Source organism: Salvelinus fontinalis, chromosome 12, assembly GCF_029448725.1.
Source record: "Salvelinus fontinalis isolate EN_2023a chromosome 12, ASM2944872v1, whole genome shotgun sequence".
NCBI classification, from domain to species: Eukaryota; Metazoa; Chordata; class Actinopteri; order Salmoniformes; family Salmonidae; genus Salvelinus; species Salvelinus fontinalis.
The window spans coordinates 42,747,162-42,759,569 of NC_074676.1; the positions used below are offsets into that span (position 1 = coordinate 42,747,162).

Here is a 12,408-nt window from a genome sequence, read left to right on the forward strand (position 1 = left end):
GTGCTAGCAATAAGCTCTCCTTTCTCAATAAAACATGATGCGCACAAGGACATATTTATATTGTGAAACGACATAATGACTTTTAATCCCCGCAAAAAAACGTATTCTGTGCTTCTCAAGGATAAAGGGAAATGCTGTGAATTTTGAACTTTAGCCGTTAACTAGCAATTAGTGGTTTCCCCTCCACCTGCGCTCGATGAAGCAGTTTACGGCGAGGTTTTATCAATCGATTGGGGTCCGTGTGAGCACCATCTGACTGAAGCAGTAGTCATCTCTCTTCCATCTCTAGGGGGAGGCTGTGGTGGGCGGAGGCTGTGGTGGGGGGGGGGGCTGTGGTGTGGGGAGGCTGTGGTGGGGGGAGGCTGTGGTGTGGCTGCTTTTAGCAGAAATACCCCCCCCCCCCCCCCCCACCTGGCCTCCTACTAGACAGATCAGAAACAGTGGGATTCCTCCACTTCCTCCCACCGTTTACATCCAGAACAATGAGGCTGTCTCAGCAAACCATCCCCTTGACACTTCCACACTCCCTTTGTTTACCCTTCTCTTTCTCTCTCCTTCCCTTTCTTCCAATGACATCACCTGAAGAAAGGAAAACAAAAACATAAGGCCGTTTCAACACGAGAAAGAGAAGAGGAAGGGAGTGTGTGTGTGTGTGTGTGTGTGTGTGTGTGTGTGTGTGTGTGTGTGTGTGTGTATCCTTTTGTGTTGAGATGATGAGCTCAGGTTCTGACGGCCTATTGTTGTAGTAAAGGAGCTCTGCTGACTCCTCCCCAGAGTGTGTGCATGCTTGCTTGCTCGTGTGCGTCTGCCTATGTGTGTGTCTGTGTGTGTGTGTGTGTGTGTATCTGTGTGTGTGTGTGTGTATGCGTGTGTGTGTGGAGGGGCGGTTAGGTGAGTGGAGACTTGGCAGGCGGTGTGGCGTGGTGTCTGTGGTGATGGGTTACACTGAAAGGTAAAGCTGCGAGAGACAGCCTGACAGGAGGTGTGTGTTGCAAAACAATCCTCCCTGTAGCTACGTACACGTGGAATAGACAAATCAGGGTTGTCCCAATGGAAGTGGAACACTGATGATTTTGATTGGCATGTGATGCATGCAGATGTAGGATCTTAATTTGAGCCAGTTTGCTACAGCAGGAAAAGAAACCTGCAGCAACAGGACATGTTAAGGGAAAATCTAGTCTGAAATTTGCAAGTGGAAATTACAAACTTCAGAAGCCTTTTTAAACCTCAAATATGCTACAAGCTTTACATGTCCTGCATTGCATTTTGTGGGCAGTGTGCACATAGACTGTCTTCTCTTGAGAGCCAGGTCTGCCTACGGCGGCCTTTCTCAATAACAAGGCTATGCTCATTGAGTCTGTACATAGTCAAAGCGTTCCTTAAGTTTGGGTCAGTCACAGTGGTCAGGTATTCTGCCACTGTGTACTCTCTGTTTAGGGCCAAACATCATTCTAGTTTGCTCTGTTTTTTTGTTAATTCTTTCCAATGTATCATGTAATTATCTTTTTGTTTTCTCATGATTTGGTTGGGTCTAATTGTGTTGCTGTCCTGGGGCTCTGTGGGGTCTGTTTGTGTTTGTGAACAGAGCCCCAGGACCAGCTTGCTTAGGTGACTCTTTGTTATGGAAGGTTTGTGAATCGCTTCCTTTTAGGTGGTTGTAGAATTTAATGTCTCTTTTCTGGATTTTGATAATTTGCGGGTATTGGCCTAATTCTGCTCTGCATGCATTATTTGGTGTTTTACGTTGTACACTGGATATTTTCTCAGAATTCTGCATGCGGAGTCTCAATTTGGTGTTTGTCCCATTTTGTGAATTCTTGGTTGGTGAGTGGACCCCAGACCTCACAACCATAAAGGGCAATGGGTTCAAGTATTTTTAGCGAGATCCTAATTGGTATGTTAATTTTTATGTTCCTTTTGATGGCATAGAATGCCCTTCTTGTCTTGTCTCTCAGCTCGTTCCCAGCTTTGTGGAAGTGACCTGTGGTGCTGATGTTTAGTCCGAGGTAGGTATAGTTTTTTGTGTGCTCTAGGGCAACGGACCTTCTTTGGAACACCATTATTTTTGTCTTACTGAGATTTATTGTCAGGGCCCAGGTCTGACAGAATCTGTGCAGAAGATCTGGGTGCTGCTGTAGGCCCTCATTGGTTGGTGACAGAAGCACCAGATCATCAGCAAACAATAGACATTTGACTTCAGATTCTAGTAGGGTGAGGCCGGGTGCGGCAGACTGGTCTCGGTACCTCGCCAATTCGTTGATATATATATATATATATATATATATATATGTGGAAAGTGGAAAGTGGACAGTGGAAAGTTTTGTCCAGGAAGTTGTCTATATAGGTTTGAATTTGTGTTTGCCTCATTGTTTTTGGTAGGTTTCCACACTAATTTCCTTCCATCTATAGTATTTTTTAATATTATTCAGTTCCTTTGGCTTTGATGCCTCATGATTGAGTATTGCTCTGTTCTCTTTTTTCCCCTCCTCTTTTAATTAGTGTCTTTTAAGTGTGTGTAACTGTGCTCGGGTGTTCGACGTGGCAGACATATCAACGGGTGCCCACTCACAGGGCCCTGCCGCCATGCAAACACAGGGGCTGCGTCCCAAATGACATCCTAGTCTCTTTAAATTGCACTACTATTGACCGGGGCCCATTGCTGCCTGAAATATCGCTGGGTACCCCCGTAATTACTCAATGTGCCGATTAGCAAATAATGAACAGATCGAGAGATTAAAGCCTGAAACTAATTATGAGACATGAAAAGCAGTTGATTAGGATAGGTATGAGACCAGCCGTTGTGAGAGTCCCTTCTTGGTCCATGTGACGCTGGTGTGAAGAGATGCTTCTTGTTATGAACAGTGTCCATATGAGCCTTGTGGACCAGCTAGCACACATCTTTTATTTTATTATTTATTTCACCTTTATTTAATCAGGTAGGCCAGTTGAGAACAAGTTCTCATTTACAACTGTGACCTGGCCAAGATAAAGCAAAGCAGTGCGACACAAACAACAACACAGAGTTACACATGGAATAAACAAACGTACAGTCAATAACACAATAGAAAAAAATGTATATTTACAGTGTGTGCTAATGGTGTGAGGAGGTAAGGCAATAAATAGGCCATAGCGGCGAAGTAATTACAATTCAGCAAAATAACACTGGAGTGATAGATGTACAGATGTTGATGTGCAAGTAGAAATACTGGTGTGCAAAAGAGCAAAAAAGTAAATAAAAACAATATGGGGATGAGGTAGGTAGATTGGTTGGGCTATTTACAGATGGGCTGTGGACAGCTGCAGTGATCGGTTAGCTGCTCAGATAGCTGATGTTTAAAGTTAGTGAGGGAGATAAAAGTCTCCAACTTCAGCGATTTTTGCAATTCATTCCAGTCATTGGCAGCAGAGAACTGGAAGGAAAGGCTGCCAAAGTAGGTGTTGGCTTTGGGGATGACCAGTGAGATATACCTGCTGGAGCGCATGCTACGGGTGGGTGTTGTTATCGTGACCAGTGAGCTGAGATCTAATGTGAAAACGTGTGGTGTGGCAATGTGCGCTGAACAACGTGCACAATGGTGACCTTCGTTGAGGCAGAAGACATTTTGAACAGTGAAGAGTAGTGTGTTGTATTTGACTGGGATGTGTTGTGACAGCTGTTGAAACAGACTCACTTTTAAAATATTTTAATGCAAAATTGGTGATATCCTCTCATCTCCTCCTTTCCTCTCTTCCCCTCCTCCTCTCCTCTTCCTCACTTCCCCTCCTCCTCTCTTCCTTTCTTCCTCCCGGCAGAGACATCCTGTTTGAAGACCACAGCCTTCTCTTCGTGGGGCCTCGGCACTCCAGCCAGGTCAAAGGTCGCCCCCAGAGCAAGATGGCCGCCGGCGGTCCACCCTGCCTCTGTCTGCCGGCCCTGCTGCCCCTCAGCACTCTGTTGCTCTGTATGCTGCTTACTGGCTTCCATGCCTTATGTGAGTGCCACTATAATACGTGTGTGTGTGTGTGTGTGTGTGTGTGTGTGTGTGTGTGTGTGTGTGTGTGTGTGTGTGTGTGTGTGTGTGTGTGTGTGTGTGTGTGTGTGTGTGTGTGTGTGTGTGTGTGTGTGTGTGTGTGTGTGTGTGTGTTGTATGTATTGATCCATGCTAAACCATGCTGTACTGAGCCAGCCTGAGCCAGCACAATTTACCTTATATATGAATGTCAATTTTTTTTTCAGTTCAAATGTACTTTGTGTTTTGCTGTGTATTACCTATTTTCTGAATTTGTGTTTACTTTGTGACCTATTTAATATTTTATTCACTTTTATGTCACATAGTACACTATATATACAAAAGTATGTGGACACCCCTTCAAATGAGAGGATTCGGCTAGGTGTATGGGTGTATTGAATCGGTGTAAGGTGTATAGAATCGAGCACACAGCCATGTAGTCTCCATAGGAAAACATTGGCAGTAGTATAGCCTAACTGAAGAGCTCAGTGACTTTCAAGGTCACAGAACGGGACCGCCGAGTGCTGAAGCGCGTAATGTCCTTGGTTGCAACACTCACTACTGAGTTCCAAACTGCATCTTGAAGAAACATCAGCACAATAACTGTTTGTCGGGAGCTTCATGAAATGGATTTCCATGGCCAAGCAGCTGCACACAAGCCTAAGATCACCATGCACAATGCCAAGCATCGGCTGGAGTGGTGTAAAGCGAAAACGCGCTCTCTGAAGTGATGAATCACTCTTCACCATCTGGCAGTCTGACGGACAAATCTGGGTTTGGTGGATGCCAGGAGAACGCTACCTGCCCCAATGCGTAGTGCCAACTGTAAAGTTAGGTGGAAGAGGAATAATGGTCTGGGGCTGTTTGTCATGGTTCAGGCCAAACGTGTAAGTCAGATAAGAGTGTATTGAGTATACAGAGTGTACAGGTACACCTCAATTGGAGGTGTACCTGTGGATGTATTTTAAGGCCCTCCTTCAAACTCAGTGCTCAAGCCAAAGAACACCATCCCAACAGTGAAGCACGGGGGTGGCAGCATTATGTTGTAGGGGTGCTTTGCTGCAGGAGAGACTGGTGCACTTCACAAAATAGATGGCATCATGAGGGTGGAAAATGATATGGATATATTAACCTCTAACGAGCCTCAACCCCGGATCCGGGAGCACCCCCCCCCCCCCCCCCCCACACTGATTAGCATCGCTAGCATAGCGTCACAATGAAATAGTAGCATCTAAATATCATTAAATCACAAGTCCAAGACACCTAATGAAAGATACAGATCCTGTGAATAAAGCCACCATTTCAGATTTTTTAAATGTTTTACAGGGAAGACACAATATGTAAATCTATTAGCTAAACACGTTAGCAAAAATCACCATTTTTCTTGTCCACCATTTTCTCTCAACACCAGTAGCTATCACCAATTCGGCTAAACTAAGATATTGATAGCCACGAGCCAAGAAAAAACCTCATCAGATGACAGTCTGATAACATATTTATGGTATAGGATAGGTTTTGTTAGAAAAATGTGCATATTTCAGGTATAAATCATAGTTTGCCATTGCAGCCATCATCACAAATCTCACCAAAGCTCCAAGAATTACTACATAGAGCAACGTGTATTACCAATTTACTCATCATAAAACATTTCTTAAAAATACACAGCACATAGCAATGGAAAGACACAGATCTTGTGAATTCAGACAACATTTCAGATTTTCTAAGTGTTTTACGGCGAAAACACAATAAATCGTTATGTTAGCATACCACATATGCAAACGTTACCCGACCATTGATTCTAGCCAAAGAGAGCGATATCGTTATCATCGCCAAAATATATTAATTTTTTCACTAACCTTCTCAGAATTCTTCAGATGACACTCCTGTAACATCATATTACAACATGCATATAGAGTTTGTTCAAAAATGTGCATATTTAGCCACCAAAATCATGGTTAGACAATGACAAAAGTAGCTCAGCTGGTCAGAAAATGTCCTGCACCATATTAGACAGTGATCTAGTCTTATACATAAATACTCATAAACTTGACTAAAAAATACAGGGTGGACAGCGATTGATAGACAATTTAATTCTTAATACAATCGCGGAATTACATTTTTTAAATTATCCTTACTTTTCAATACAGGTTGCGCCAAGTGAAGCTATAGCAAACAAGATGGCGGCATAAATGTTTAACATTTATCGACAGAAACACGATTTATCATCATGAATTGTTCTTACTATGAGCTGTTCTCCCATCAGAATCTTGGACAATGAATCCTTTCTTGGGTCTAATCTTCTTTTGGTCGAAAGATGTCCACTTGTCCGTCGAAATGCCCACTAACGTACGACCGGGACCCCGAAACGTGCCCGGAGCTTCAAAGTCTATTACAAAGCAATGCCTCAAAATCGCACTAAACGGATATAAATTGCTATAAAACGGTTTAAATTAACTACATTATGATGTTTCTAACACCTATAACGGGTAAAAACATGACCGGAGAAATATTACTGGCTAAACTAACGCTTGGAAGGAGGCGAGTCAAGGCGCAGGCAGCAAAGGGAAGCTACTTCCGCTATTTGGTGTCTTATAGAGAAACTGATTGCGCAATCGACACCATTCAAAGCGTCATCACGCACTGACATCCAGGGGAAGACGTAAGCAGTGTCTGTTTCTCCATAGCATTTACAGTGAGCTTTAAACTGACTCCAGATCAGTGGCCAAAATGTTTAAAATCTGACTCCCTATCATGAAAAGTGCTGTAGATTGAGTTCTGTTTCACTCAGAGACAAAATTCCAACGGCTATAGAAACTAGAGAGTGTTTTCTATCCAATAATAGTAATAATATGCATATTGTACGAGCAAGAATTGAGTAGGAAGCCGTTTAATCTGTAATGCAAATTATGCTAATGAGAAAACAGCACCCCCTATAGTCGCAAGAAGTTAAAGCAACATCTCAAGACATCAGTCAGGAAGTTAAAGCTTGGCAAATGGGTCTTCCAAATGAACAATGACCCCAAGCATACTTCCAAAGTTGTGGCAAAATGGCTTAAGGACAACAAAGTCAAGGTATTGGAGTGGCCATCACAAAGCTCTGACCTCAATCCTATAGAAAATGTGTGGGCAGAACTGAAAAAGCGTGTGTTTTGGCAAGGAGGCCTACAAACCTGACTAATTTACACCAGCTCTGTCAGGAGCAATGGGCCAAAATTCACCCAACTTATTGTGGGAAGCGTGTGGAAGGCTACCCAAAACGTTTGACGCAAGTTAAGCAATTTAAAGGCAATGCTACCAAATACAAATTGAGTGTATGTAAACTTCTGCCCCACTGGGAATTTGATGAAAGAAATAAAAGCTGAAATAAATCATTCTCTCTACTGTTATTCTGACATTTCACATTCTTAAAATAAAGTAGTGATCCTAACTGACCTAAAACAGGTAATTTTTACTCGGATTAAATGTCAGGAATTGTTTAAATGTATTTGTCTAAGGTGTATGTAAATGTCAGACTTCAACTGTATATAATCAGTACCTAATTTATTGTTAGGTTCTGAACAGAGTAAAAACTCCCTCGGGATTTACACCTTAGGACTTAACCTTCGCAGGAACCACCCTGCTCGGGCTTACCTTCCAGGACTTACCCTATACCATAAATCCAAGACCTGCCGTAACACAGTGGGACTGCTGAATAAGCTCAGGCTTTCTAGGTCTGTATCCTATAATTTGTATTCAGCCTATGACTCTCATCTCCACAAGATGTCAGAATGAGTAGTAACAGGTGTAAGAACTGTGCCTACCTTGTTTTTGGTTCCGGCTCCTGCTCCACTGATTTGAACTCTCAAGTTGGACTGTAAATCGTGGTGAATCCTGCCGACAACGCCAATAATAAGGTTCTGAACAAACAGAGTAAAAACTCATGGACAACTTGAAAAAGCTCAAACCAAGTTCTTTCAACCACTGGGTCATACAGCTGCAAAGATAACATACAAGTCACAGAAGCACATCTTTTATATCTTCCAACTAGGCGGTGTCACCTCCCTGCATGTCTAAGATAACCAATCCTTTTTTGTGTTAGGCAGGAACATAGTAGGTTCCTCTTACTGGTATTGTCATGGCCCTGCCTAACTCTAGGACCCTCATGGGCGTGGAAGTGAGAATGTATTTGTGAGATAGGACTGTAATCAGATGTTCTTCAATGTGGGCCCCTGTGGCCCCTCTTCTAGCTGTATCGAGTTGAGTTTCACATCCCTCATGGTCCCGGTTCCTCAGCAACTGGCTTGCCTAATCAAGAACTGAAACTAGACTGTTACCCTTTGCCTCCCTCATTAGGAGCATTCATATTGAACAATAATATATTTGAACAGAATATAAACTTTCTACACTTCTCCTTTTCTCACTCAGTAACTTTCCTCGTCACTCAGTAACTTTCCACGCACCAAGTTCCTCTTTACACTTCCTTGACCCTGGTCTGACCAATCGGAATCCACGCTTCAAGACTGTTTTGATCACGCGGACTGGGATATGTTCAGAGTAGCTTCAGAAAATAATAGCGACACAAATACCGATACGGTGAATGAGTTTATTAGGAAGTGCATAGGAGATGTTGTACTCACTGTGACTGTTAACCTGTTGAGGATGGGGGCGCTGTTGAGACTATTTATGCTAATTGGGTAATTTTTGAAACGGCTTCCCACAAAATCCTTGATCGTACAATATGCATATTATTATTATTATTGGATAGAAAACAGTCTATAGTTTCTATAGGAGTTGAAATTTTGTCTCTAAGTGGAACAGAGCCCATTCTACAGCAATTTCCCTGACATGGAGTCAGATTTGAGAAATGTTGGCCACTGTTCTGAAGTCAGTTAAAAGGGCACTGTTATTGCTATGACTATACGGACACTTCTTACGTCTTCCCCTGGATGCCTTTACGTGATGACGATTCCAATGGGGTCGATTGCGCGTTCACAGGCACTACAAATGAAAAAACCCTGTAGCTAGCAAGTCTTTTCTTGGTGCGTAACGCGCGTGGAAGACACCGACCCGCTCCTGTTCCAAGCGTTAGTTTAGCCTGTTATATTTCTCCGGTCATCTTTTCACTCGTTATAGGAGTTAAAAACATCATAAGGTAGTTAATTTAAAGCGTTTTATAGCAATTTATATCCGTTTAGTGCGATTTTGGGACATTTATTTTTGAAACGATGTGAATAGCCGGGCACGCTTTTCAGTTCATCCCGAACGCAGTTGGCATTTCCACATGGCAAGAGGACAGCTTTCCACCAAAAGACGATTACTCCCAAGAAAGGATCCTTTGCCCAAGATACTGATGGAAGAACAGCTCATAGTAGGACATTTTTATTATGATAAATCGTGTTTCTGTCGAAACATTTTAGTGGCTTAGGACGCCATGTTTTTTGACGTAGCTTCGCTTGGCGCAAACTGTATTGAAAAGTAAGGATAAATTAAAAAATGTAATTCCGCAATTGTATTAAGAATTAAATTGTCTATCAATCTCTGTCCACCCTATATTTTTTAGTCACGTTTATGAGTATTTATGTATAAGAGTAGATCACTGTCTAAGTGGCGCAAGGACATATCCTGACCAGCTGAGCTACATTTCACATTGTCTAACCATGATTTTGGTGGCTAAATATAAACGTTTTCGATCAAACTCTATATGGATTGTGTAATATGATGTTACAGGAGTGTCATCTGAAGAATTCTGAGAAGGTTAGTGAAAAAATTAATATATTTTTGGCGATGTTGACGTTATCGCTCACTTGGGCTAGAATCAATGCTGGGCTGCTATGTGCTATATGCTATGCTAATATAACGATTTATTGTGTTTTCGCTGTAAGACACTTAGAAAATCTGAAATATTGTCTGTATTCACAGGATCTGTGTCTTTCGATTCGTGTATGCTGTGTATTTTTACGAAATGTTTGATGATTAGTAAGTAGGTAAACACGTTGCTCTAAGTAGTTTTTCTATTCCATTTGTGACGGTGGGTGCAATTGTAACCTATGCCATCTACCTGAAATATGCACTTTTTTCTAACAAAACCTATCCCATACCATAAATATGTTATCAGACTGTCATCTGATGAGTTTTTTTGTTGGTTAGGGGCTATAAATATCTTAGTTTAGCCGAATTGGTGATGGCTACTGGTGTTGGTGGACAAATAAAAGATGGTGGATTATGCTAATGTGTTTTTAGGTAATAGATGTACATCTTTACATATTGTGTCTTCCCTGTAAAACATTTTAAAAATCGGACATGTTGACTGGATTCACAAGATCTGTGTCTTTCATTAGCTGTATTGGACTTTAATGTGTGAAAGTTAAATATTTAAAAAAAATATTTTTTTTGAATTTCGCGGCACTGGTTTTTCAGTGGGGGGGGGAGGGGTGTGCCGCTAGCGCCACGCTGATCCTAGACAGGTTAAAACCTACCCCAACCAGAAACTGTGGATAGATGGGAGCATTCGCGTAAAACTGAAAGCGCAAAGCACCGCATTTAACCAGGGCAAGAAGACTGGGAATATGGAAGAATACATGCATGTGCAGACCAGCTGGTAGTGTGTTTACAGATATATTCAATCTCTCCCTATCCCAGTCTGCTGTCCCCACATGCTTCAAGATGGCCACCATTGTCCCTGTATATCTAAGAAAGCACAGGCAATTTAACCTGTCTAGGATCAGCGTGGCGCTAGCGGCACACCCCCCCCCCCCCCCCCACTGAAAAACCAGTGCCGCGAAATTCAAAAAAAATATTTTTTTAAAATATTTAACTTTCACACATTAAAGTCCAATACAGCTAATGAAAGACACAGATCTTGTGAATCCAGTCAACATTTCCGATTTTTAAAATGTTTTACAGGGAAGACACAATATGTAAAGATGTACATCTATTACCTAAAAACACATTAGCATAATCCACCATCTTTTATTTGTCCACCAACACCAGTAGCCATCACCAATTCGGCTAAACTAAGATATTTATAGCCCCTAACCAACAAAAAAACTCATTAGATGACAGTCTGATAACATATTTATGGTATGGGATAGGTTTTGTTAGAAAAAAGTGCATATTTCAGGTAGATGGCATAGTTTACAATTGCACCCACCATCACAAATGGACTAGAATAATTACAATGAGCAACGTGTTTACCTAACTACTAATCATCAAACATTTCGTAAAAATACACAGCATACACGAATCGAAAGACACAGATCCTGTGAATACAGACAATATTTCAGATTTTCTAAGTGTCTTACAGCGAAAACACAATAAATCGTTATATTAGCTTAGCACATAGCAATTAGCAGCCCAGCATTGATTCTAGCCAAAGTGAGCGATAAAAGTCAACATCGCCAAAAGATATTAATTTTTTCACTAACCTTCTCAGAATTCTTCCGATGACACTCCTGTAACATCACATTACAACATGCATATACAGTTTGATCGAAAATGTTTATATTTAGCCACCAAAATCATGGTTAGACAATGTGAAATGTAACTCAGCTGGTCAGAATTTGTCCTTGCGCCACTTAGACAGTGATCTACTCTTATACATAAATACTCATAAACGTGACTAAAAAATATAGGGTGGACAGGGATTGATAGACAATTTAATTCTTAATACAATTGCGTTATTACATTTTTTAATTTATCCTTACTTTTCAATACAGTTTGCGCCAAGCGAAGCTACGTCAAAAAACATGGCGTCCTAAGCCACTAAAATGTTTCGACAGAAACACGATTTATCATAATAAAAATGTCCTACCTTGAGCTGTTCTTCCATCAGTATCTTGGGCAAAGGATCCTTTCTTGGGAGAAATCGTCTTTTGGTGGAAAGCTGTCCTCTTGCCATGTGGAAATGTCAACTGCGTTCGGGATGAACTGAAAAGCGTGCCCAACTTTTCACATCGTTGCAAAAATAAATGTCCCAAAATCGCACTAAACGGATATAAATTGCTATAAAACGCTTTAAATTAACTACTTTATGATGTTTGTAACTCCTATAACGAGTGAAAAGATGACCGGAGAAATATAACAGGCTAAACTAACGCTTGGAACAGGAGAGGGTCGGTGTCTTCCACGCGCGTTACGCAGCAAGAAAAGACTTGCTAGCTAAAGGTTTTTTTCATTTGTAGGGCCTGTGAACGCGCAATCGACCCCGTTGGAATCGTCATCACGTAAAGGCATCCAGGGGAAGACGTAAGAAGTGTCCGTATAGTCATAGCAACGACAGTGCCCTTTTAACTGACTTCAGAAAAGTGGCCAACATTTCTCAAATCTGACTCCATGTCAGGGAAATTGCTGTAGAATGGGCTCTGTTCCACTTAGAGACAAAATTTCAACTCCTATAGAAACTATAGACTGTTTTCTATCCAATAATAATAATAATATGCAT

The 12,408-nt window shown here is 41.6% G+C and overlaps 1 protein-coding gene across 18 annotated transcripts in view; it reads left to right on the plus strand.

The window, feature by feature from the left end:
* Positions 1–12,408, plus strand: part of ptprsa (protein tyrosine phosphatase receptor type Sa) — a 470,296-nt gene that overhangs the window by 191,967 nt on the left and 265,921 nt on the right. For all 18 annotated transcript variants that reach the window (XM_055940829.1, XM_055940833.1, XM_055940835.1 and 15 more), the window contains one exon: positions 3,793–3,971. In XM_055940829.1, coding sequence (XP_055796804.1) covers positions 3,875–3,971 — 97 coding nt within the window. In that variant the 5' untranslated portion in view covers positions 3,793–3,874. The remainder of the gene's footprint in view (positions 1–3,792; positions 3,972–12,408) is intronic.